Below are 27,732 nucleotides of genomic sequence, written 5' to 3'. Positions count from 1 at the left end.
CAGATCCGTCGGCGGAAGCCCATAGATAAATCTACGCGAGTCCTATCCCGTTGATTGATAGAGCTCGGAGCTATCACGACGTGGTTTGCGTTGATGATGATAGGAAATTCCATAATTTTCCTGACGCAACATACGCATACTATCATGTTACTTAATCAATTGCATATCACATGTATGTTATCAATATGCGTAAATCTGGGCGCACATAGTAATGAATCTGAATATTAGTAAATGAATATTAGTAATGAATATTATAATAAAAACAAGACGATTCTTTTTATGTATTAACAGAAACCCTTGGTAGAAACATATTATGTTTTCGTTTATTATTTTTGATAACTTTTTATTAAACTTGCGGTCGTTATTAATTTGGCAAAGAAGCAACGAAATAAGAAGAAAACGCTTCCGGAGCTATAAAATATTGCTTTCTACAAGTTTACATTTATGTTCAATTCATACATTTCAAAACAACATAATCATATAAATAATAATGTTATCGCAATCACATATTATTATACTGTTTATAAAATCATCTAAATTATTTCTAAAACAATATTTTACTTTTATTTTACATTTAATAAATATAATAAAATATTTAATCAATAAATTTAAAATTAATTTAATCAAACCAGTAAAGACATACTTGGCAATATTTTATAAAATAGTGTAACAGGATAAAATTTTGAATAACATCATAGTAATGAGAAAAGAGAGATTTATTTAAGAAAATGTAATATTAATTGCACTTTAATCTGTACATATTAGAACTTTATGTGCTGATACATAACTAGTAACAGAATCATAAATCAATCCACTCTGTAATTACAAACCTAAATCACGGAGCAATGGCCTAGGGTTAATTACAATGAAGATACTATTCTCTGCTCCCAACCTTTTGTATAGGTATGCAAATTCATTCAACCAGGAAAACATTGGTATCGAAATATGTACCATCCTAAGATAAAATCTATTTCATGGCCCGATATTTATCAACATTTTTTGAAGATATTATCTATCATTTATCAATTTATCTTATTAAAATAATTAGTAGACTAGAAGTTATTAATCAACAAAATCTACATTAAGCTAGTACGCTTAAAAATAAACATCAAACTAATCAGCTATTATTGATAACAGTTATATTTGTATTTATCCGTTGCTTTCTAGACTGTATTCCAATATTCACTGCCAGTACTGAAAATCTATAGTGTACGTGACGTAAACTATAGATCTTCAGTACTTGCAGTGAATATCGAAACGCAGCCTTTACTGTTCAGCATTTACCTCTGTATTATGTTCCTGTACATTATTGTTTCTATGCATGTATATTCGTATTAATTCGACAAAATATAATATTTAATTTAAAAATAAAGTTCGAAAGAACGCAATATAAATTACACGATTATTTTATTTGTAAATTTAAACATAAAAGATTACATATTTTTATGGTTTCCATACGAAAATTACGTTACGTACGTTACGTATTTGTCTCTTTTACACAATAATATAAATACAAAATCTACTTTTACGAGTTAATAAGTTTAATCATTTACAAGATGGAGAACGCAATCTCTATTGATTCCGCTTTCTTTTAACGATGTATTTACACGTAGCAATCTCTTCGGCGAATACCTTTAAGTAACGATATCAATTGTGAATTTGAAAACAGAAGATAAAAGATTAAATAATTTTTGCAAATTATTTTTGTAATTATTATTAATTTTTATAAATTGAGAATATCAAGCTAAACAATCAGATATTTCCTCACCCGCTCAACACCACTTTATACCCTCTATGCCCAGATGTTTGCATAGCTTTATCAAGTAACTCGTATAATTTTGCCACTGATTCATCAGCCAAGACATGCACTAGATATATGGTACTACCGGTTAACGATCTAACTTTTAATCGAAGCTCATTCGATTTTCCAATAGCTTCATTAACCTGGCGCAATAATGGAGGCTGAAATAGTAAAATTTGGTTTTTTAAATAAAAATTTTGAACGTATCTGACTTTTACATATCTTCTATTCAGTTTTCTGATTGTTAACTTGACTTGATATGTTTCTCACCGTACTCTTTCTTGCACAAGTAGCCGATCTCGAACCTCGAGGATGTTTCATCGCGAAATATTCAGAGGTGAGATTGGTAATCTTAAGCTCATTGATATTATTTATTTCCGCTGTGCTTAATGTTTTAGACCGTAATACTGATTGACTGATACCCAATCGCTCTCCCGACGAACTGGCGGATTTCGAACGTAATCGGAGACGATTTTCAACAATCTGTGATCTACTAGAAAAATTTAACTTGAGTACATAAATAAATGTTGATTATTTTATTTATGGAAAAAAACCTTGATGATGATCTATCAGAAACGCTATGGTGTCTCGTTCTACTATTACTTGCAGATCTCAAGGTATCTCTTGATTTAGATGATTGCTCACTCATATCATAGTCCATATTTTTTGTGGCTAATTCTCTCTTTTTCGGTGCAGAAATATATATAATATTAATATACATAATATTATAATATTTCCATATTCAGACATTTTAGCAGATAACTAAAGATTTACTTTTTCTCGCCGACTGCTTCGTGCCAATTCGGCATTAATATGTGACTGAAGATGGGAACTGGAGCAGATATTATTGTGTGAAGCTAAAATCTGCGATCTCAGGGAAAATAAATCGACAGAAGGCGATTCCGAGATTTTGGGATCCAATAAACTAATAGAGAGTATAAAAATGCGTTATAAATTTTTTAGCAATTTACGTAATAATAATCACCTTATAATTTCTTTATAATTATAAGATAAATTTGCTTATTTTTAGTATTTCAGGATGTATATTGCGGTATAGAAAAGTCAGGTACTTGAATATTTATTTGTTTAGAAGTAGTGATATTACCGGTCTGGAAGTGATAAAAGCGGAATGTTCTCGGAAGTGTTATCTTTTGCCGAAGGGATTGCACGAGTAGATCTTTGGTAAACGTTATTTGATCTCCGTAAATTTGTCGATAACAAGTTATCTACTGGAGTTTGCTTTCCCAACCGATATCCTTGACCAGGAAAGCAAGCGGAATCATCTACGTGCAATTCTGTTCTACGATCTTCGATCTACGTATGCAAGTATAAATTATAATTATAAGAAGAATGCGGGCTAAATTTTATTAGTCCCGTACTGATCAAAGAATCCAGGGAAAAACCGCGAAAAATATATCTCATATGTATGTATATTTTCTAAAATTCTGTTTCACTATTTTACATTTACCATAAAGGGCACTCCATCAGGATATTCTTGTTGCAACTCAGATGGAAAATATCCATCCAGAATATCGCGGATAAACGAGATTGCAGATGGATCATTGTAAGATCGCAATGGTTCTCCATTGACGCACATACCGTTTTTATAAAATTTCAACGTCATGCAGGGAGGAGTCTTTAATTAAAATGTATAAAGAAAATGTTGATTGACAATATGTGTAAGTGTAATCACTAAATAATTAATAAACATATTAACTCTAACTAATCAATAATAAATTAATATTCTTCTCCGACATTTCCGAAATATATTAAATATGTATCACGTGCGTAATTTTGTAAGCGTAAATCTCGTAAATATTTAAATAATATAGAAGTACGCCGTACAAAACTAGAGCATTACTTTGAATGTCGCTCCTCCTCCTTTCTCATTATGATGAATGTGAACTTCACCCTTTCCCGCAGCTAGGTTCAACTGATCGATATTCGCAACTAACTGCTCATAGCAGGCGTTGATATAATTACTACAATGGAATTATAACTAATTGTTAGATCGGTTACTTCTACTTCTAGCCAATAGCAAATAGTTTATTCTAATTACTTGCTACCATCTACGTTTGTCGTATTTTTGGGGTCACCCACCCATATTAACCCGTAATCAGCTAAGAATTTCTGCAATATCAAAATGACGCAATTGCTAATTACTAATTATGTTTTAAATATACAGAACGGACATATTTAAAACATAAATTTAAACCTCCATCTCGCTGATCTTGTGTTCTAGCGTTAGACATCGTTGATAGAAATATTCGGAATTACTAGCTTGATTTCGTTGCTCTTTCTTTCGTAGCAACTCCTGACTCTTGTACTTAGTTTCCCATTCTTTAATCTACCAAAGTAACGTGATATATCATCCGAAAAAGAGGAGAGAAATTGTATCGAAAAACAGTTCATAAGAGTATAACGAAAAAATATAAGAACAAAATACGCAAAGAAATGAATTCGATATTTTATAACTAAATTTAATAAACACACAATACAAATACGAAAAGACCAGCTCTTTACTAAGCTAACTATGAATATTATGAAATAATACTACATTCTTAGATTATTGTAAATAAAGCGTACAGAGAACCTTCCGCTTTAAGCGTCCAACTTCCTGATCTTTAGTTCGCAAGCCTTCCTCAGCTTTTGTTAAAACGGATTGCATCTTTCGCATTTGTGACTCAGCTTGATGCAATTGTTTCGTCAACATACCAATAAGCTCACTTTCTAAAAATCAATACATTTCGCGATAGCGGATATACAACACCAAATAAAATTACAAGTGAAAAGATTTACAAGTGCTCAATGCTTAATGTAAAACTCTCTTTAAAAACGCTAATAAATTTTGTTACGTATTTAAATTTAAATAGTAATTAACTTCTTTCCAACCCATGCGTCTTGTATTATTATAAAATAGAAAGATTGTAAAATACAAAACCTTCTTCGATTACATCATTTACAGTAACGGAATTTCTAGTCATCTTGGATACATTGTTCCACAATTTTCTCGCGGAAAGATTCGCATTGGAAACCTAATAACCGAATGAATTAATATAATTTGACACAACATAATTTGACAACTTATATCCATAATATATGTATATATCGCACAGCTACCGTTTTATTAACTCGAGTTGAAGATTTGCCATAACTAAGCATGATTTTGCTATCTTTCGATAGATCTGTCTTCAGATCTCCCGTTGAGGTATCCGATATACATGTTGATGAAGGCAATGTCTTTAATCTAGAGCGCGAGATATTATTTCTTAATTATTATTTCTCAAAAAGCAATACGTTGAATAATTACTAAGAAAATGCATATTTTTCATCGTTACAATCATAACATCCTAATATAACCTACTTGCAATTGCTGTCGTGTGACAAGATTAAGGCATTTTTTGAAAGTCTCTTTCTCGACTGAACTGAAGAATTTCCTTGATTCATGTTATGTATAATGGCATTAATTAACGAATTTGACAACATTTACATGAATTTTCTTACGTCGCCAAAAAGTAGTTATTCGCCCGAAGTTGTGTTTACAATATGCGACGTAAGAAAAGTCGATTCAAGTAGATTCGATAAATTTGTTCGTGTTGCTTGAAATCCTCCCAAATTTTTACGCTTATTATATACGTAATATAAGAAAAGTGGCAATAATTTTTACACAGCATAACAGCAGAAAGAATTTTTAATTCATATCTTTTCTTTTTAAGTTTAATGTCAGTATCTACTTTTGGTACCTATATTGATTAAATCTCAGAAATTATATGTGATTTATACTTTCATTTAATTTATATTTTAATGTTTAATTTCTCTTTCTATGTATACCGATGTTTCTCTATTCGCGAATCAACTAAGCACTGCTTAGAATATTATTCAATTTTAATGACGAACTTTTGCACACTATGTTTTATATTATTACGATTTATTATAAATAGATTTTAAGATCTCACACAAACTAATTAAATAAAAGATTCTAATATTACATCTTGAAATATGTAGTAAAAATAAATATAGAATATTCCAATATTAAAGACTATATGATCAAAAAATTGCAATATATAAAATAAATATCAGATTTTCTTACTTCCAGTTTAATTACTTCCTTAATATAGCATCTCATAAAATACATTTTAGCAAAAATTAGACACAAATTGCTGCAGTTATTCATTAGTAAAAAACTAATTTAATAGTGACGCATAAGGGCGTGATACATTGCAGTCTCGTAGGTGAGTCATCGGGATTATATCTATCTAGTTTGTTCACGCGCATTATGTTGCGTGCAGTAGTTGCTCTTGCAGAATTTTTAGATTTTTAAAATTCTCGAAACATCTGTAAAACGATTCTCTAACAAATAGTGCCTAGTATTATGTCCCTAACATAATATCAGATTTTTTATTTTGCTATCTTGTATGTACATAAAGATAAAAAGGAAAGTGTGTTTCTCCCCGCAGCTTCTCCCTGTGTCCAACATAGCTCAATAGCTGTGATAGAACTTATTCTTATCTAACAGATCCCGTCTTTCTCAAATACTGACTCCATTTCAAAAAATCAAATCAATCATTACTTTTGATATTAGGACACTATTTGACTATGACCATATCTTAGAAGAACTCTCTGTTACTCGATTGAGCCTGATTAAGCCGAGTCTCTTGTCTCTTACGAGTTCTTGTCTGTAATGCAAAGCGAATGCACCTTCGACTCAATATACTATTTTATTTTAACTTTGCTTGCCTATATTGTTGCCAAACAAAGGCTACGGTCAACGTGATGCTACAAATGCTTCGAAGCATTCCTCTTCTCTTTTCTTTCAATGAAGAAAGAAAGAGAAGAAGAACGCTCCAAAGCATTTGTAGCGTCACGTATGTTGACCGTAGCCAAAGTTGGTCAAAAGGATAGGATTTTTCTATCTAGAACTTTTTTTTCTATCTTATCAACACTTTAAAACATTACATTACGTTTTGCACGTAACAGTATCGCACATTCGCGTCGGCGCATTGAGCCTCCATCGATCGCTTGGACCTTGGACATTGCTTGCTCATGAGTCACGTGATCACGACGGTAGTATCGTCATCAAAGGAGCCGACGCAAGCCGACGTAATGATTGCGTCGGCACTGTCGGCAGCGGTCGTGCTGTGCATTTGGTGCGGCGTTCCACCGGTTTCCGCATTTCGGTTCGGTTCGCTTCATTCGCTTCTCCTCAGCCTCCTTGCCACGCCTGCCTTTGCCGCTTCCACTTTCACGAGTCTCACGGCTTATCGTGAATCAACGCGCTTCTCTCGTCGACGTGAGTGAACACACGCCAATATTGTCGCGTGTGCCGCCGCGTGGATAAAAATGCCGCGCAAGAGAGCATCCACGTTACACGAGACATCCGCTGGACGCAGAAACGCCACTAAAGTGAGTTCCGATCGGTTGCCCTTCGATTTGCACGATCTTTGTGACTCGCTGCTCTCGAAAGCAGACACGACGGACCACGTGTTTCTCCAAAGTTGGGAGAGTCGGCGTGTTTAACCTCAAATGAGCAATGGCCTTAATCTACATCTACAATTGAAGTACTTTGTCGGGCGGTAGCTCTCAAACCTACATCAATCTAATTTCATGACTTTTCGCGATTTACCGTTCCTATCTAAGCACATTTGGTGTATTATCCAACGTCGTGTAATGACGGGGCTAACAGTTTTTTCTTCAGCGATGCATGGAAATATGTTATTATAAAGTTACTTAGCATTTCCTATTTCTGTGTCTACCGTATGTGTAAAAACTGATGGAATTGTCTATTTTTTTTTACTTTGGGTGGGACAAATTGAAACAAGGAGTTGAAGATGACTTAATGTATGAAATTAATGCGTAAAAAGAATTGCAATTTCTTCAATAATTGATTATCATAAATAACATAATTTACAAGACTCTTTCCACCTTGCTTTAAAATATTCATCAACGAAGAAGCCAATTGCAGTTTGAATCACCGTTGGAGATCGACTATCAGAGTCGTCATAAGTCAACTACATCAAACGAATGGTAATCACAGTAAGACATCAATTGGGAGAGATTTTCTAGAAATCTAGGCACTAACTTGGCACAATTTTATGTGTAATATAGCATTCTATTTTTCTTATTAGGACTGCAATTTCAATATTAACAAATAGCGAGACAGATATATGGAATTGACACCACTATGCACTATTATAATTTACACGAATGGTAACAGTTGTATATATTATATAATAAAATTCTCAATGATAAAACAGTCAACTTTCAAAAGCTACACATTACTAAACATATAAAGGAAACCATCCATGTCTCTTAGCCGCAGCTAATCAAAATCAAATAGAGACTTCTTAAGGTTTCCTTGTCAATAAAACAATTCTCACAGTAATTGACACGTTCTTTTAATCATGTTACGTAATCATAAAATTGTAGAGCTAGAGAAAAGTCGTTTTGCCTTGTGTATGTGTGTGTGTGTGTGTGTGTGTGTGATACCTGTTGGACATAATTATAGCCATTTACTAAGTTTACGCTAGCGTTACTTCTGTAGTAACTTACGATCATTCCTTCGCGTAGACGGAATTTTCCTTGACGCAAACGGGATTTTGTAGTAACTTACGATAATTTACTCCGCGTAAACGAGTGAACTATTGTAAGTTACTACAGAAGTAACGCTCGCGTAAACGTAGTAATTGTAAGATGTATTAAACCGTAAATTCACAAATTCACTGTCCGTTTCAGCTGTTATTCACAAATTTTTTTTTCTCAATAAATATATTAAATTCATTGTTTATTATTTTCTTTGGCACATTATTGTCGTTTTCCTGTCAACGTTTTTTTTTTTTTTTACCTTGTGCATACAAAGTAATACGTTTATCTGACAAATTGATAATAGATCACATTTTGTTAATATAGAAAACACGTTTTGTTTCTTACAATTAGAAGCGAAATTATATTTAACGAATACGTTACGTTGTTATGACGCACGTCACTTTTGTGTTTGTTTTTGGAATACAACTCTATTGGTCGAATTGCATGACCTGCCCTGCCTCGATCGTGTAATAAGGTTAACTATGAGACGCTATCAGATAATTAATCCCAATATTGTGGCGATGAAATTTCTTCATTAAGACAATTGATAAGTTGAAGAAAATGTGAGTTTCTTCATGATGAAGTCTTCGGCTCGATCGATTTGAACTATTACGCAAAATTATGTCATTGTACATATTTTACTAACTCATCATTATCGGAAGAATAATCCGTACGCTAAGAGACCAATGAAACTTGTAAAGTCAAATAAAAAATAAGCATTAAACGTTATCATTTGCTTCGTTATAATACAACACGAACTATCGATCAAAGAACGGTCTCTGTTTCACTGCAGAATATACACAGAATGTTTCAACAGTAAAATAATTTATGATAAGTATGTATGATAATGTACTTTGTATCGACAACTTTATACACGTACTACGTACTGGAAATATAGTGGCAAATTCTTATAACTCACGTGAAAGAACTTGGTAATAAAAAAAATGTTTTTTCCTTGAACTGAGAGAGAGAGAGAGAGAGAGAGAGAGAGAGAGAATATCATTTTTGCCAATACATTTTTTTCCGAATCAGTTTTAGTACTTTATCTATGATCATCATCTTATCAGGATCATGCACGAGTTAGATCTATTGTTAATGATACATTCAATTAATTTTATTATTGATGTAACGCATTTTTAAATTCTCGTGTTCATTTAGCGTTTTTGTAAAATTCTTATATAAAATCATCATTTCAAAGTTATTCTCTTAAATGTGCACCAATTATTTCTTAATTATATCTACCTCACTCCATCACGATAGAAATATGATAAATCCGCAGTTACGTAATCAGCAATTACGTAATAATTACCTTTTTATCGTATATACTTATTTATCGCATTATATCGAAATTATCGGAAAAATATTCAAGTGCAATTAATGCTTCCATAACAAGATATAGCTATAATAATTTTTTATTACAAAAACGAATATCGTTTCTTCATAACTATTTTTTTGACTTTAGCTAATTACGCAGATATTGTTTTTATTTCCATTTTTTCAGCCTAACAATAAGTATAATTCACTCCTCATGTTTTTCCTTATATAAGGAACGTATTTGATAAGTCATTCATTTTAAACTTTGAATTTAGTACATGACCGTCAATAACCAACTACTAAAAAACTTCACATTCGCATGACGTACTACCTGAGAGGAATAATACAATATTCCACATACTCGTCGCGCACTATACCAAGAACACGATCGAAAACCGGCGCAATGGTGGGGTCAATGAAGATAGTCAACGCCTCGTGGTCCGGTTGCCTTTCAGTGTCGACACTTCGTTCCGCCTACAATCATGTTGATCGTATCGCGATTTCTTCCATTCGCGCTACACGTTTCGAGTCGCATTTGTTAAATTTCGTAAAGTTGTAATCGCGTCCTTCTGCCCATTTCTATACTTATCTTTGACGTAAGTGATATCTCGAGCGGACTCATCGATAGCAATGTTGACGCGACAATTTTATATTTATCACAAACGCACTTAAAATTTGTTATAATTCGCTGTTATATATCAGTGTGACGCATCGGGGTTATTCTGCATTCAACATGACTTTCGGAAAACGAGTAAAATGCTAATGTTACGAATTTTTTTATTCGCCATTTGCTAACAAATCACATTCATCGAACTAAGTTACCATCAGTACCATTTCAATATCGAAATCGCCTTCTTGACATGACTCTTTGATATTGAAGATAATGATGTATTGTATGGACTTTGAAAATCAAATTAATTATATTGATTGACTAACTTACTATTGAAAATTTTTTCGGCAAAAGACAGAAAATATTGTAATTACAATATATTTCTGAACATCGTATTGATAATATAAATCCTTCATTCAAAAGCTTAAGTGTATTATATCAATTTTTAAATTTTATAAAACGTCTCGAGATCGTTCCATTTCTTAAGAAAAAAATGAAGATAGCGTTAATATAATATTTGCAAGAGGTTCTGTTGAACTTAACAAACGTAGAGTGGTATTCATAGTCGGATTTTATATTTAAGACCGTCTTAAGTACAATCTTGAGAAGTTATGTGAACACAAAATCATCTTAAGACATTATTTGTACAATGAATTATAGTTAGTAGTATAATCATATAAATTTATAGCATCTTAAGACATCTTTTTTAGCACAGAATTTTTAGCATCAAGACATTATTTAAGACGGTCTTGAAATAAGAACGGACTATGAATAGACAGTTTCCAACAATGCTTTTTTTTTTTTCAAAGCAAAAAAATATAATTCATACTTAGACATTTCAATTTTAGGTATATTCACATCATCATGTGTGGCTCTCTGAATGTAATATAGTGTTATTTATTCAGTGAATTATCTGATATTTTACATTTTACCTACCTTGAAACACTAGATGCAAATAAAGTGAAAGATAACCGTAACTGTACCTTAAGATCTAGTTTGAAATTTTTCTATTAATACGATTACACATTCAATCTGATCTTTAAAGAATTTACATAAAGTTATATAACGAAACATAGAATGAATTTTATCTGCATACATCGTAAAATTATTCTACGAATTTTTGCAATTGTTTTAATAATTACCCGCACGAATTTTTGTTGACAATAAATTTATGCTTATATACTTAATTCGTTTTTATAACTTTTATTTTTTGTTGCTTAAATAACATACTTGATATGATAAATTAAAAGAAAAATATTCTGTGTATGTGTGCGTAAGTGTGTGTTGCAATATTTTTCTTTATTGCGTATTCTATCAAATTCATCTTGCTTTATAATCATTGCATTGTCTCGAAATAAAATAATTAATCTCGTATTTTGTGTTAATAAAAATTAAATTTATATAGTTTTAATTTTAATGCACATTTCGTATACGCTATCCATTTTTAAAGATTATTTTTTTTATGTTTTATGTTTCTAATTCGATAATATTATTTTTATTATTACGTAAAATTATTTTTGCATGATCATCATTTACCTTCAATGTCAAGCTTTGTCTTTAATCAATTCCGCATTTTTTGTGCATAAATGACAGTCTCGACAATTTTTTTGCGGAAGTATCATTGGTTTTGTACGATTGCTCGTTTAACTTTAATTATTTCTTTATGCAAATCGCGAGAAAGAATAACTAAACATTGTATTTAAATATCGCAGATATTAGAATTGAAATCTACGATTATACTACTAACTATAATCCCTTGTACAAAATTGAAAAATATATCGAATCGTGATATTTTAAGTGGTTTTTTTTTATATTTAATCTAATTCGCTCATCGAAAATAATAGCACTTTTCTTTAGTCATTTTGAAGAATACGAAACTTATTTTACAGAGAAAAGATGTGATAATTTATTAAATGACATATATAGTTGGAATTGTATTATATTGTAATTTAAAAAATAATTTAAATAAATAGTACAAAATTCTTCATATTTATATCTATTATTCTACAAAATACAAAAGATTCATTTACGTATAACAAGTATACATGAAAAATCTTTAAATAATAGGAGTTATACTATTGCTATATATTTTTTTGTTAGTAAAGTACAAAACCACAATTTGTAACTCGTTTATTAATTGAAAGAGAGATAAAGACTCATTATAAAAAAAACTCTGTATATAAAAAATAATTATTTTCTATAATGAAATTGATTTCCGTATTCTTAATGAAATAGCAAGATATTTATAAATAAATTTTTGCGGAGGCTTCCACAAAGAACTTCAAGAATGTCGATATGAGTTTCGCGTTGGAATTTCATTCTGTTCTCATAAATCATGACCTTGATGCAATAGTTCGAATATCTTATACAAGTTAATTGACGCCATTTCATACTTGATAAAGTGAAAGTAACTCATAAAATTAAAACGTCACGTCGCGTAAGAGTTAAAAAACTCACTTTTATAAAGTGATGATTATTAAATTAGATTATTTTTCTCTATTTTGCAGACTCCAAGGTGATCTTTGTGTTTTCACCGTGTACAACAGATTCGTTTTTGTACTCTGTTCGAAAATCGAAAGCTCCACGTAAGAAATGGAAGAATCTCAAAGGTAAAGAACCCGTTTTAAATAAATATTCTTATTTTTGTTCGTACAGCCCTCTGCAATAGCGTTATCGGCTTATCCATTACGTAGTATATTTTTTATTTTTATCATTTTAAATAAGTGTTTGATACCATCGTGTATTTTAGGAAACTTTTAATTATTTTATTGCATTTTTAATTATCATCTTTTTTCATCTCACTTGCAAATATTCAAGTCTGAGTATAATTAAAGTCTAAAAATAATCATTAAAAATTCGATTTATTGTCACTAACTGTTTCGTCTTACTGCGACATTGCATATCATGCAGTAATTTTACCTTACACTCCTTACAGATATGAGGAATCTGATATGTATAAGGAACAGCCACCTTGCAGCTTACGAAAATTGGGAGGTAATCTTTTTTGTAGCATAACTTAAAAGTTTTTACTTAAAAAAAAAAGAAAGAAGAAAGGAGTCAAAGTCACGGTAATCGCCAATAACCAAATGCGCTTTCTAATGCAAGTCGATACGATCAATATTGCGCGATATTTGATAATCACTAATCAGATTGAATTGATTTTCTTATTGCAGACATGGTTCCAGCACGTGTCGTGCTGTATATGCTTTCGTTTTCCGGATTTCTCGTGTCTTTCATGATGAGAACAGACATTAACATCGCCATGGTGGCCATGGCGAAGCTGCCGTTAACGTCGAACAATGAAACCGCCGCGGTAACGTCTCACTGTTACACAATATCGAATGCGTCACACGTGGAGAACACCACTGTAACCAGGCCGGAGGTACGCTTGGATATTACGATATTGCATAACGCATAATTTCTTTTTTATTCATGTATCATTCATTTCATACGAGCTTCAAAATAGTAATGATTTATTTTCTCGACGAAAAGAGAATCTTTTGACGCGTCAAAGAAAAATTATTTTTTCTCTTTTCACAAAGTCTTCTTTTACCAAGTTGCATTAAAATGCGTGCATATGCAGAATATTTGTTAGTCACAATATCGGAATATATTTCATTGTAGTAACTAGCAGGATCAACAATTTATTTGAATACGAATGCAGCATAGATACTTGGGTATTGTATAACATAAATATAATACAAATGTATTCCACGTGTCGTCAAGAGCAAAAAAAATTTCTTTAAAGAATACTTAAAAAGTGTACGTAAAAAGTTTAGTAAATAAGAAAGCAAAGTTCTGAGAAGAAATTCAACAGAAAATCAGATATATTGTAGAAGCTAATAATATTATGAATTTCATCATCTATTCTATAAAATATGTCAAGCAAATAAGATTAACTTTTAACGAGACTCTTTTTTTTATTTTTATACATAATAAAACAACGGATCAGCAAACAACGGATATTTTTTTAGTAAATTAAAAGTAACGCTCATTTATTCTTCCACAAAACCTGTAGATCCTTTTTTACTATTTCTTTTATGGCTATAATATTTTTAAGAAAACAATTAATAAGTGACAGTAAAAAGATTGAAAAAATTGAACCTATTAATTCCTAAATAAATTTAACTATTTTTAACTTTAGTGAAAAGTTAATCTGCTCAATTCGAGCAAATTTTAGAAGAATTTTTATGTATATGTTGCACTACAAAATCGTGTCTTTTTTTTGGACAGGACGCTGGCGAATTCGAGTGGAGCCCAGCTATTCAATCGGCCATTCTCAGTTCTTTCTATTGGTGTTATATACTTTCGCAAATGCTCGGCGGTGTTCTTACTCAGTACTTCGGCACTAAAACCATATTCGGCGGATCTCAAGCCGTCACTGCCGTTTGCAGTCTGCTTATGCCAACTGCCGCGGAGATTCATTATGGGGCCATGATAGCATTGCGTAGTATACAGGGCATTGCAAGTGTAAGTTATTAATCATCGGATAAAATGGCAAACTTTACTGTCATATTCAAACAAAATAAATATCTAAAGAATATCGTAAAGACGTCTAAAAGACATTTTAAATCTTTAGGATAAAACAATCTTTTAAAAATCGTTTAAATTTTTCTATTCTTTGGGATAGCAAAAACAGATTTTTATGGCTAATCTTGATTTTTTATTTTTTTGAAAACAGGGACTCACGTGGCCCGCGATGTATGCCGTAATCGGGCACTGGATTCCACCGGTGGAACGCTCACGCTTCATGTCTTCCTTCCAAGGTACGTTATAAGATGCCGGCCGCTAACGGAGATTTTCGTGTGTTACAGTGAAACTTCGTTACGTTCGATTAGGCGAAAACTATGCGCGTACGCTCATATTACAGTCGCAAGTATAACGCCGTAAAGTGAAAGTCGCATATTCTTTTCGATTGTGTTCACGTGAATACTAATGCACGCTTCTTTCAGAGTGGAATATGGAAGTTCGAATGAGAAACTACACATTATTCTTTCAGTCAAAATTCCGGATCAAGAGAAAATAATCTCTTGCTAAAATGAAAATAATTCTATAAATGTTGCGCATCGATCTGCGCGAAAATTGATCACTTGTTAATGATCCCGAATAGTTCATCTCCACGAGGTTGCATTCGCCGGACCGAGGGGTATACTCAACAGCAACCGCTCAACAGCATGAGAAAGGCCGAGTATACTTCCAGCTGGTAGAATCAGCCGGGCTCGTCGAACATGTATATTTTTTACACTTATCTTTCTTATATGTACAAATTCTATCTTTTGACTACATCCATTTGTCTGCAGTATGAATTAATAATAAATCTAATCATCTTTCTCACTCAAACTTTTCCAGAGTCGGACCACAAGTTTCGTTTTATCTATTCGTTTTATTTACGATATTGCGCGTTGTTTTTTTCGTTTACTTATTTATCTAAATTATTAGACTTTCTTTCTGCTAGCACAAAATGTGTCTTCGAATGCTGTTTATATCCTTAAATCCGCTTTAAACGATCTATAATTCATTTCAGATTTTAGATATAATTTTATGTTAATTTAATTAGATACATATTTTATATACACATATGTGTTCCTCAAATGTTTTTCGTATTTTACACGATATATGAAATTATAAATGAAATTTTATCTTAAATTCTGACATGAACTATAGGTAGTCTAAGTAGTGTATACTGACTCCCTATTAAATAAAGTTAGCCTTCGTAAAGATAATACTTCATGATACTAGAAATATTAACTACAAATGACTTTTATGTGGGTGCGTTTTATGTATATATAACATAACAACAAAAGCAATGCTAATGTGAGAGAAAAGATCTATACTTTTTTCCTAACTTATACGCGTACACATAACTTAATTTCTTCATTACAATGCACTTTTTGTGATACCGATCTCTGCGTACGAAGGTGACACTTATTTTGCAGGTAGAACGAGTTTAAACTTTTATTATTTACAGACATAGAAGTTTCATTGTCCCACTATTAACAGCTTCATCATGCCTCATCATCGTCCTTGCGTACTAAGTCTTTACTTGAATCGCTTTACAGGGTGAGATACGTACACCTCGACTGAAGAGCGATCATCACCACGCATGAGTCGTAACAAATCAAGATCAAGGCCATTCGACAAGCATCATGTTTCAGCTTGTTCCGGATCGTAGGGTGAGCTATTCCTAACATCTAGGTTGTCTATATTCAGGGTTCAGCATCGGCATCGGATTGACCTATCCGTTGTGTGCGTTCATCATCGTCCATTTCGGATGGAGGACTGTATTCTACACGACTGGTACTGTCGGTCTCGTGTGGTGTATCTTTTGGTATTTTTGCGCTTTCAACACTCCTGCCTCGCATCCCCGAATATCTAAGCCAGAACTCCGTTACATTCAGGAATGTGTTAGAAACCAAGTTATCGGAGCGAACGAGGTAAAGTGATTTGTATCTACTATGTATCTTCTCTGATTTATTAAATAATATCTTTTTTAAGAAGAAACACACTAACACAACTGTATTTTTTTTTAAGGATTTGCCCGTTCCTTGGAAATCTATACTCACGTCTTTGCCGGCATGGGCTATCGGTATTACAACCTTCGGAAGAATATGGGTACATTATGTCTTTATCATTCCCGGCCCGATGTATATGAAGACAGTGTTAGGATTCAGTATACAAGCAGTATGTATTCAAGGAAAAATCTTATTGGAATTTTTTTCAATGTAACGATTAACAGAATAATCAAATTTTTAATTTGTTTAGAATGGTATCCTGTCAGGTGCACCATTTATCTGTAGCTACTTAAGCTCCGTTGTATTCTGTTACGTTGCGGATCTTCTAGTCACGCGGCAAATCATGACTTTAATCACTGTGCGCAAAATATTTACGGCACTTTGTAAGTCCAGCGGCGGTTTCCTTCAACTTATCTAATACTCGGAAAATAAATCTATTTTTTTTCCTTATAGCTCAAGTGGTTCCCGGAATACTCGTGGTTTTAATTGGATACTTAGGATGTGATATTATCTTAGTTTTAATCATATGGTTCATAGCTGTTACTCTCATAACAGCCGGCTATGCAGGCGCAATGGCTAACATCGTTGACATCGCTCCCAATTTCGCTGGTCAGTGCGCCCATTAATTTGTGAATATACTTATTTCTTATAAGAATATCAATATTTAAAAATCAATATGTTATTTTTAGGGCCAGTGCTAGCGTTCGCGCAGACGATTCACATGACCGCTAGTTTCCTATCTCCTATAGCAGCTGGTCTGCTCACGCAAGAAAGTGTAAGCGTTATATTTTCTCCTTTTATTTTTCCCTATTATTAATTAAAAAGTTAAAATAACATAATGTTCCCAACAGCAATCTCTCGATTCGTGGAGAAATGTATTTGCGGTTACTGCAGGTGTATCTTGCAGTACGTATATCGCCTATCAAATATTTGGTACGGCGGACATACAAGCATGGAACTATCCCGATCAAAAGTATCCTCAATCTGTTCAAGAAGACTCTCGCCCGTTAAAAGATTCGTCGCGGGAATAGAGCAAGTTTGTTTCGAACCGAAAAAATCCGTCAGAACAAACGTGATGTATATTTCGGTTTCTTATTTTCCCGCTATCGTCATTCCTTATGTTAAAACTTAGGTCTTTTAACGCGCAAAACGTAGTCGAATATATGTACGAATATATGAAAAATACCTATTTTCAATACCGTTCTATTATTGTAAATAGATCTGATTGTTAATATGGGAGAAATTATATAGTTATCAAGGTAATATGTATTATAGTGAAGAAGGATATTTTTATGAAATGATTGCCTCAGGTACATGATAGAATGTTTAAATCAGTTTTTGATATAGATCGTACGCAATATACAGATACTATATACACGAATTGTGCACAAATGTTTGAAGAAATAATTAATATTAAGTAGCGTGCGTTTGTAAGCTGTCACACAATCCTAATTAGGAAACGCGCCGTTTTATTTCCAAATATTAAACGCGGACGACGCGCAATTGTTTTTGCGTAATATTATTGTTCGAACTTAAATTATAAACTCCTTTCTTAATTTGTTATTAGCAATCTCAAGAAAGTAACATTTTTAATCACTCGAATAAAATAAATTCAATGTGAAATCTCACGAATTCCTGCATTCTAAAGACAAGTAATGTACTATATTCTTCAATTTTGCTTGTTACATACTTAAATTCTTTATTTTGAAGTTATTGTATAGTAATTTATTTGTAAGCTAACTTACGATTTCTTAACACTTTGAGTGCCAAGCTTCGACATTGAATTTAATAAATCTAATATAATATTTTAATATTTATTGCTCTCTTTAATGTCTTAGTAAAATTTATATTTCATTAATGTCTTAAATATTTAGTAAAATTATTCTTAATCGAGTAAATAAGACCGTCACTCACAAATGGATGACGGGGTCTTTGCGGAAATTTACGCGTCACCCAGATGACATGGCACTTAAAGTGTTAAGAATGATTCATAAGATGTGGATTTCGTAATAATATGAAATAGTTACTTGTTTTTCTTTAATTATGTACGTACGCTTCAGAACAATGACAATTTTATATACATAAGAGTTTAAACATATATACAAGCATATGTATACATATATGTATGCTGGTATATAATTAAAACATCCAAGAATAATAGAGTACTTATTAAGTTTAGAGAGATACTTAAAATATACGTCTACTAAAAACATAGCAACTTTATTTACACAATTCTCAAAATAGAATATAATTTTAATCATCATGCATTAGAGAGAATTAAGCAAAATCATAGAATTGGAGTACTTTTATTGGTTCCTACTTTTTATAATCTGCAGTGCCTTATGGTACATATAGATTTTCAAGTTCATAAAATTCTAATAGAGCTCTCTTTATCTCTACGTCTAACAGAGATTTTACAAATTAGTATAGATTTATACGTAACATATATGTCAAAATTCACGATTATAAATTAATACTATAAACTTGCCACTATATCGTGCTGAATGCGAGAGAATATTTATTGCAGCTGCATTTTGATATTCACTGCCAGTACTAAAAATCTATAGTTCACGTCACATATACTATATAGATTTTCAGTACTGGCAGTGAATATCGAAACGCAGCCTATGTAGTGTCATATAAATCGAATTATGCGAATAAATTTTCAAGAGCCTATAATTCCGTATTTAGAGATCAAATATTAATAAATATATTTATTTTGTAAACGTTATAAGAAATTGTTATGTTGCCGGACATTTTATTCCTTTATAAATTTTTATATTTATAAATATAATATTGCAATGATTCCATTAGTAGCCTAAGATACATGCATATGCACATGTTTCTAATAAGTAATGCGAGAATGTCATTAATATTTAAATAATTTTTATTGAAATCAATTCGATTTATTTTTCTAATTTTATCTCGTTATTCGTAAATAAGATATTTTATATGTCGGTAACACTTATACATATGTACTCGTATGTACATTAGTACACAAGTATTTACTTTTGTTAATACATAAGACTTATGCATTAATATGGTTGTGTCTTTATGTAATATCTCGACGCGTACATGTTACGATATCTTTATCGTATGTAAAGCATATGTACTGAAATTGAACTTTACACATAGAAGAAAATGCACCTACTTTTATTAACGTTTGAGACGTGTAATGGAATAATTTTAAAAACTTATATTTTACGTTATTTTACACTTGTTTCTTTTAACACAAAGTTTGTCAAATAAATATGTATTATTTCAGAAAAACTATAGTATGACGTACGATAAATAAATAATCTTACAATTAGTATAAAATATAAAGAGAATTTATTCTTTTACTTTCTTTAATACGTTTAGTTCATTTCTTATTTCAGACGTCATATATACACTCATCTAAATGTAATATCTTCTTATATAAAATATATTTTAAAAACCATGTTTATATAGAAGCATTTTCAACTGATGTGTAATAAAATAACGTCAATAATAATAGATATATTAATATATTATTATTGGCATTATATACATATATTAATTTTTTGTTCCTATTAATTTATCATTATTATTAGTATGTAGAATTCATAAAATTTTATCATTTTTTTATAAAACCAAGGACCAGGAGCGTCAAGAAATATAATAGAGTAGCAATAGTATTATTGTACATATTTTGTATACTGTATACTAGTAAATAGTACTGTATGCGATAAAATATGTTAAATACCGAGAGAATATGACAGACACTAAATAATGCAGATACGCGATTTAATTCAAAATATATGAACATATAGTTTTATCAATCGCAGCGTTTTTATTACGTGCTTAGAACCATATCCGTCTCTTTCCCTTTTATTTTTCCCGTCTCTTCCTTTTATTTTTAAAATTTTATAATCATATTACACATTACATATATGTGTATATATGTATATGTACATTCAATTCTCTAAATTTACATAGATGATATAAATTCCTATAAAATGATTCATGATATTCAATATTCCGTGTAGCCTGAATTATCAATGAAATAATACGAAGATTATTTTATTAGGAAATGAATATAAATTCTGTGTAAGTGATAAATGAGAGAAAAAATATCTGCTAATCGTGAATGGCAAATAAAACAGATTCTTATTCGAGAGTTAGTTATATAATTATTTTAACTATCTCTTTAACTACCATAAGCTTTTTTTGTATTAAATACTACATCAAAATCAATTGAACGTTTCTTATGTCGTGTGAATTCCAGAATTTATCATTATTACTAGCTGATTAAAGCTAGAGAATCAACTCTAAATATTCGTGACGTGACATTTTTTGCATAAAAAACAGACGAACTGATAACAACATGACAAAAGTGTTTAGTTCGAGGTTTAGTTATTGCACAAATGAGCTCATAAACCAAAAAAAGATTTGATAATTAGTTAATTTTTATTTGCATTTACAAGATTGTTCTATAAATTTTAAACGACTAATATACCTAATTCTAATTATTTAATTTTGTCGAAGATGATTTGTAGAAGATAGAAGTTTACGCGAGTAAGTAAATGATATTTCAAGCTCTATTTAATGATCTCATAATTGTGCATTTTTGTACGCACCATAAATCAACGATTAATCTCAAATATTCCAAAGATAAATATTTTCAATCCTAATCCGTCTCAGCCTATACATTTTGAAGCAATGGATAAGGTGCATATTTATTTATTTTCATATTTACTATATTTATTTGCAACATCCTGATTCATCTATTTCTACATCACTTTATATATCGAAATAAAAACTACTTGACTCACCGATACGATGCGCAGCAGCGGAGATGTAACTGCGTTGTAACACTATGTCGATCTGTAAAATACAAATTTGTCCAAATTATTACAACCGCCCAAAATAATTGATATTCTACAAGAATAACTTTTGCGCGAATTTAACGAAATAATTATAAACTTAGATTTAAGAGTAGAGTAATGATTCGAATTATAAATTACCTCGTGGTTGCTCCGCTGTCGCCTGTTGCCTCCCCGGGCCTGCTCCTCCTCTCAGATCCTCTCGTTTCACGTCCATGATACTCACTCTCACGCACTCCCGAAAATTACAGTTAAACACGAACTCGAGCATTAATTAACACAATACGATAATTGCACGGCGAGGTACTTCCGAATTGCCGATTACACACGACGCGACGCGTACTTCGGTGCACCACGACGGATAAATGACGCGAAAAGTGTAGGATCGTACGATGAAGCTATCATCAGAGCTCGCGGCGTCTCTCAAATTAACGATTAACGGAATTACCGGAGTAGTGTCGGAGCTGTGTAGAATTTCAGCCTCCGAGTTCGCGCAGCACGAACGTCAAATTCATGCGTTATCGTAACGAGAAAATATCAAAATGTCGGATTGACCGCGACTAATTAAACTACGTCGCGACACGTCGCCCCTTTCGAAGCCCGATCTATCCCGTTGCATTCGCAACGTTTCGTGAACGGCCGACAAATTCAAAAGGGAAGGCACCTGACATCGCGCATTGACGCGCGCGACACTACGCGAGTCAATTTCTTGCCCAGTTTATCTTTTCTCTTTCTCCCTCCAACGTGAAAAGAAAAAGAGAAAAGATGAACCGCGCGAGAGTTCAGCTGAAAGGAATAACAGGCCTAATTTAACGGGCGCGATCATCGATCGCGAATAAATAACCGAAATTCGTAATTCTACACGCGTAACGCGAGACATATTCGAGCCTGCGTAATCTATACGTTCCGCGAAGAGAGATGGTCATTGTTATTGCCCATAAAGTACACGAAATGCCGATTCAACGTTCCCATAACTTTCGATCGACGAACCAAATCGCGCGAAATGCCTCACCTCGATACGCGTGCTGATCATTCGCCGTGAGTGTCGATTCGATTTGAGAATTGCATATTTGTAGCGAACGATCGCAAGTCGTACAGTGTTTCGAGAGATAATATACATACGGATCATACGGAGCGACACGCGCGCCATTTACCCGTCCGCTCGAGCCTCGCCGCGCAAGTGACGACGGTACTCCGGTTACTCGGTCGGTAGTCGGTGTCGGTAGCGCCGGACCCCCACTTCTCACCCCACCCCGCCCGCGGCGCCGTAGCGCGCCGTGCGCGGCGAGAAAGCAAACACCAAGGCCGCGCGCCAACGATTTATTTTCAAATCTTTACTCCGCATATACGAAATTAACTCATACCGAATATTCCATTCCCTCGTATCATTTTTCCCTTTTTACTTAATTTCAATGAACGGATTACATACTCGCGTATCTCGTATCACAATTTTCGCGCTTTAATCTTTTTGAAACTTAAGTTTCATCTAACAATTAAATTAATTCTTTGCTCGATTAATATATATATATATATATATATATATATATATATATATATATGTTTTTATAATTACGCTTTTATCTCAATTCTACATATATGTATATTATGTGCATTCTTGTAAAATATTAATTATTTGTAAAATATTCCGATAAAACATTTTACAACGCGATAATTACACGATATAATTTTAAGATAGATATTTAAAAAAGAAAAGAAATACAATTTTTGGTAAGAATGGAAAGAAACATTAAGTAAGCGATTTTAATAAGATTATTATACTATTAAATTTATATTATATCTCACGGCGCGGTACTTCCAAATTGGCGATTACTTACATGCATGCGACGTGTACTTTGCTACATCACGATGAAAAAATGACGCGAAAAATGTAGGATCGTATGAAGCTGTTTATCTCGTGGCGTCTCGCAAATTGACGGAATTAATATGGGGGATATCGATCGTGTCGAGTATGCAGGATTCCAGCCTCCGAGTTACCGCGGCACGAACGTGAAATTCATGCTACGTGACGAGGAAATATCAAAGTGTCGGAATGACTAGGGCTAATTAAACTACGTCGCGACACGTCGCCCCCGTTTCGAAGCCGATCTGTCTCGCACTTGCGACGTTTCGTAAAAGGCCGACAAATTCAAAAGGGAACGCACCTGAGATATCATCGCGACGAGAGACGCGCGATGCTACACGTATCAATTTAACGGACGCGATCGCCTGATCGCGAATAAATAACCGCGAAACTCGCAATTATACACGCGTAACGCGAGACATATTTGAGCCTGCGTAATAATCTACGTTCCGCGAAGGGATGATTATATTGCCCATGAATGTCGGCGCGAAATGGCGATTCAACGTTCCCATAACTTTCGATTGACGAACTAAATCGCACGAAATGCCTCACCTCGATACGCGTGCTGATTATTCGTGGATTAGCCGTAGGTGTCGATTCGACTCGAGAATTGCATATTCGTAGCGAATTTACGATAGCCGAACGATCATGAATAGTGTTTCGAGGGATAATAACGACACACGGAGCGACACGCGCAGTTACCTGCCTGCTCGAGCCTCGCCGTGCAAATGCTGAAATGGCGGATGGCGGTAACCGGTAGTCGGCGCCGCACCCCCATCCCCCACCTTCCACCTCACACCTCATCGCGTCACCACGTCGTGCGCGGCGGGAAAACAAACATCAAGGCCGCGCGCCAACCGATTTGTTTTGAAATCTTTACTCTATATGAAATAAACGCACGCCGAATATTTTATTTCTTCGTATAATTTTTCCCTTTCTACCTAATTTCGATGAACGGATTATACACTCACATAACTCGTATAGCTTTTGCGCTTTGTTCTTTGTGGAACCGTGAGCTTCATCTAGATTAATTTCTTGTTCGATTAAAAGCATTTGAAGATGTAGTGAATATGTTATTATTAAAATTGATATTTATTTTTTAAATTACGCTTCTATCTTAATTCTATATGTATTATGCATTCAAATTTATTTGTAAAATATTAATTCCGATATAGTATATTATGACGCGATGCAATTTTGAGACAAATATTTATTTAAATAGGAAAAGGAATACATTTTTTGGTAAGAACGGAAAGGAAAAAAAAGCGATTTAAGGATTATTATACTACTAAATTTACAGTGAATTTAGGAAATACAGGCATCAAGAAGATTTGAAAAATATATCAAGCGTACGCGCTCTTTATTTGAAATATTAATTCCAATAAAATAAGGCAACATTGTGCAACGCAATGTAATTTTAAGATTATAGATATTTTAAAAAGGAAAGAAATGCACTTTTTAGAAAAAACGGAGAGGGAAAAAAAGCAATTTTAGGATTATTATACTACTAAATTTATAGTGAATTTGGCATTGAGAAGATTTTAAAAAAGTATATCAAAACGTATGTGCTTTTCTTAAGGCAGTATTATAATTATCGCTCTTTATTTGAAATTTTAATTTCAATAAAATTAGGCAATATTGTACGTACAACGCCAACGTGATGTAATTTTAATTATTTAAAAAGGAAAAAGATATACATATATAGTTTTCAGTGGGAACAGAAAAAAAAGAAAAAATTTTAGGATCACTATATTATTATATTTATTTGACACTGAGAAGTAAACGGCAGATCAATGTACGTGGCTTTTCTTAAGAAAGTATTATAACTGTCGTTTAAATTTATCAGTATTAATCCAGTCATAGACGTCATAAGGTACTTTTTTTCAATTACAATTTAATCAAGGCTTCTCGAGAATAAACACGTAACGGTTGTTTATTACACACATACACCATTGTGTTGAGTGCTTATTAACGTCAGAACAGAAGGTATGTGCTGTCAGACGATTTTGCTGTTGATATTAGATTAGATATCCGTAGAGTATAAGATATCCACCGTAATTCAAATATCTGAAATATAACTTTAGCTATGAAAGTTGACCGATGCGTGTAACAAGAAATATGGATACGTTAGATACGAACGAGGAAATAGAGCTTATCATCTCAGTATCGCATTTGAAGAGCCCCCAGGTCATGTCTGCGATTATGTGCGAATTCAACCAGGGCGTAGTATTGACACTTGAACCTCGTACTCTGCGCATGCTGCGCGTTTAACGTGTGTTTAATTTGCCATCTCTCTCGGAAGATTTGGCCCAGATAGCTTTTGCGATATCGAATCCGCAAAAGCACTGACGTGAACGTACGAGATTCGTTGTATTTATCAAGATATCTTTGCTGACAACGTATGAGATATAAGGGGCAAGTAACTTCTGAGCAGAGATAGTGTTGCGCCAGATAGGCCCGATATAAGTGCGTGAAGAACACCGAAGTGCAATCGTATAGAAATAATTATCACAATGAGGTATGAGAAATATTTATTAAAACATTCGAAAATGAGACAGAGATTTAATTTTAAAAATTAACTCATGACAGAGAGAGAGACTTTATTCGTTTAAGATCAGTATTTAATCGAATCTTATATTATATTTAAAACCGTCTTGAGTACAATCTTAAGATGTTATAAATCAATCATAAGAGCCGTATCTTACGACATATAAATTTAAGACGAAATATTTAATTTTACTCATTTATGAGCAATTATATAGAAATAAGAAAAATTAACACTTTCTAATCTCTTACGTCTCAAAATCTCTTCTAGAAATTAGAAATAAAAAGATTAAATTCGATCTGTTTAGATTGTGGATATTATTGACTGCGCTTCTATTAGTTGCAATACTTGTTGCGGAAACTTCTGCAAAAAAATCGAGCAAAGATGTGGAATCAGGAGATGGTGGTCGAAAAGAAAAGAAGGCCGATGTAGAATACCGTACAAAGTAAGTAATGAAATTGATGAACAGAATATAATATGCTTAAAAAAATATTCATTCAAATTGTCGTCATATACATAGCACTTTTATTTAATTTAATCTCTCTAACAAATTTAACTATCACTTTTAGATAAAGTTTACAAATGCACGGATTTGGATCTAAATAAATGGATAAAAAAGTCACTATTTTTAAAACAGCTATATACTTCATTAATCAATATATATTATTTATTTTTAATTTGCAATTTTTAATGTTGACTTCTCTATTAATTAATGTACTTTTTAGGGACAAACAGTCAAAGAAAAAAGACAAATACGTAAAAGAGCAGAAAAAAAGAAAAAGTAGCTCATCAGAACAAAACTCCGAAGATCCTTCCGAAAACTATTCAGAAGTGAAAAAGTCAGAACAAAAATCGAAGAACAAGCGGAATAAACGTGAAAATGCTGAAGTGATAAATGAAGAAGGGAATATAAATACTGAAAAAGAATCGAAATACTCGAAAGATAAGATAAAGACGGAAAGTAAGAAAGATAAAAATGCCAAAAAACAATCGAAAGAATCAGAAGAACCTGTTGAAGCTTCTCAAAATTCTGAGACTCACCAAAAGTCGAAGAAAGGCTTGAAGGAAGAGAAAAATAAAAAGAAATCGAAAAATATTGACGAAGTAGAAAATGTAGAGAAAAATGCAAACGCTGATGTTAAAAGTAATAAGAAGAGGACAAAGCGCTCCAAATCGGAAAATTCTGAAAACGTTAAGGTTGATAAAAATGAAAAGAAAACTAAATACGACAAGAAAAAGAAGAAGGAAGAGGTATCCAAAAACACAAAGTCTAAAGTAATTGAAGCCGATGTAACAGATTCCGAGCAAGAAGAAACTGTGGACAAGACAAAGAATGATAAACAGAAACCTCAAGAAGCTTCAAAGAAAAGTAAGAAAAATAAGAAGAAGCGTGAAGTACAAGAAGAAGAGCAAGCCGAGGAAGAGCAACAAAAAACAAACACTATCAAAGAGGAAGAAGACGTAAATGAAATTGAAACAAGTGAGATCGAATCTGAAGAAAATTGCTCAGCTCAAGTAAATGATGAAGAGTGTTCGGCATCAGAATAATAACGCGTTTCAATGTATTGATAATAAAAGAGTGAAAAACGATTAGATATTTACGTAAATACATAATTACAAAAGGTTTTATGATAATGCGCTATATTAGGCAAATTTATTTATT

General features: G+C 32.6%; 2 protein-coding genes across 2 annotated transcripts in view; one reads left to right on the top strand and one right to left on the bottom strand.

Moving 5' to 3' along the window:
* LOC112463095 overlaps window positions 1-22,817 on the bottom strand; it is a 93,440-nt gene extending 70,623 nt beyond the window's left edge. The window contains exons 1-2 of the mRNA XM_025029282.1: window positions 21,805-22,817; window positions 21,613-21,664 (exon numbers count right to left, since the gene is read on the bottom strand). Of these exons, the coding sequence (XP_024885050.1) occupies window positions 21,613-21,664; window positions 21,805-21,934 (182 nt within the window). The 5' untranslated portion in view covers window positions 21,935-22,817. The remainder of the gene's footprint in view (window positions 1-21,612; window positions 21,665-21,804) is intronic.
* Window positions 6,905-27,662, top strand: LOC112463096 (sialin-like). The gene is made up of 14 exons (XM_025029283.1): window positions 6,905-7,204; window positions 12,815-12,916; window positions 13,243-13,301; window positions 13,481-13,689; window positions 14,541-14,777; window positions 14,989-15,073; window positions 16,518-16,741; window positions 16,839-16,988; window positions 17,070-17,202; window positions 17,273-17,428; window positions 17,509-17,594; window positions 17,671-17,837; window positions 26,377-26,514; window positions 26,795-27,662. Exons 2-14 carry the CDS (start codon window positions 12,900-12,902, stop codon window positions 27,615-27,617), a joined length of 2,484 nt encoding a protein of 827 aa, XP_024885051.1. The 5' UTR covers window positions 6,905-7,204; window positions 12,815-12,899; the 3' UTR covers window positions 27,618-27,662.
* The last annotated feature ends 70 nt before the right edge of the window (window positions 27,663-27,732 follow it).

This window comes from Temnothorax curvispinosus, unplaced genomic scaffold, assembly GCF_003070985.1.
Source record: "Temnothorax curvispinosus isolate PA1 unplaced genomic scaffold, ASM307098v1 QBEX01013028.1, whole genome shotgun sequence".
Classification (NCBI taxonomy): Eukaryota; Metazoa; Arthropoda; class Insecta; order Hymenoptera; family Formicidae; genus Temnothorax; species Temnothorax curvispinosus.
This window is presented reverse-complemented; position numbering and strand designations above follow the sequence as displayed.

Coding starts and splice junctions, on each gene's coding strand:
- LOC112463096 (XM_025029283.1), top strand. Junction 13,302..13,480: donor CAGCTTACGAAAATTGGGAG/GTAATCTTTTTT, acceptor TTCTTATTGCAG/ACATGGTTCCAGCACGTGTC. Junction 14,778..14,988: donor GTATACAGGGCATTGCAAGT/GTAAGTTATTAA, acceptor TTTTGAAAACAG/GGACTCACGTGGCCCGCGAT.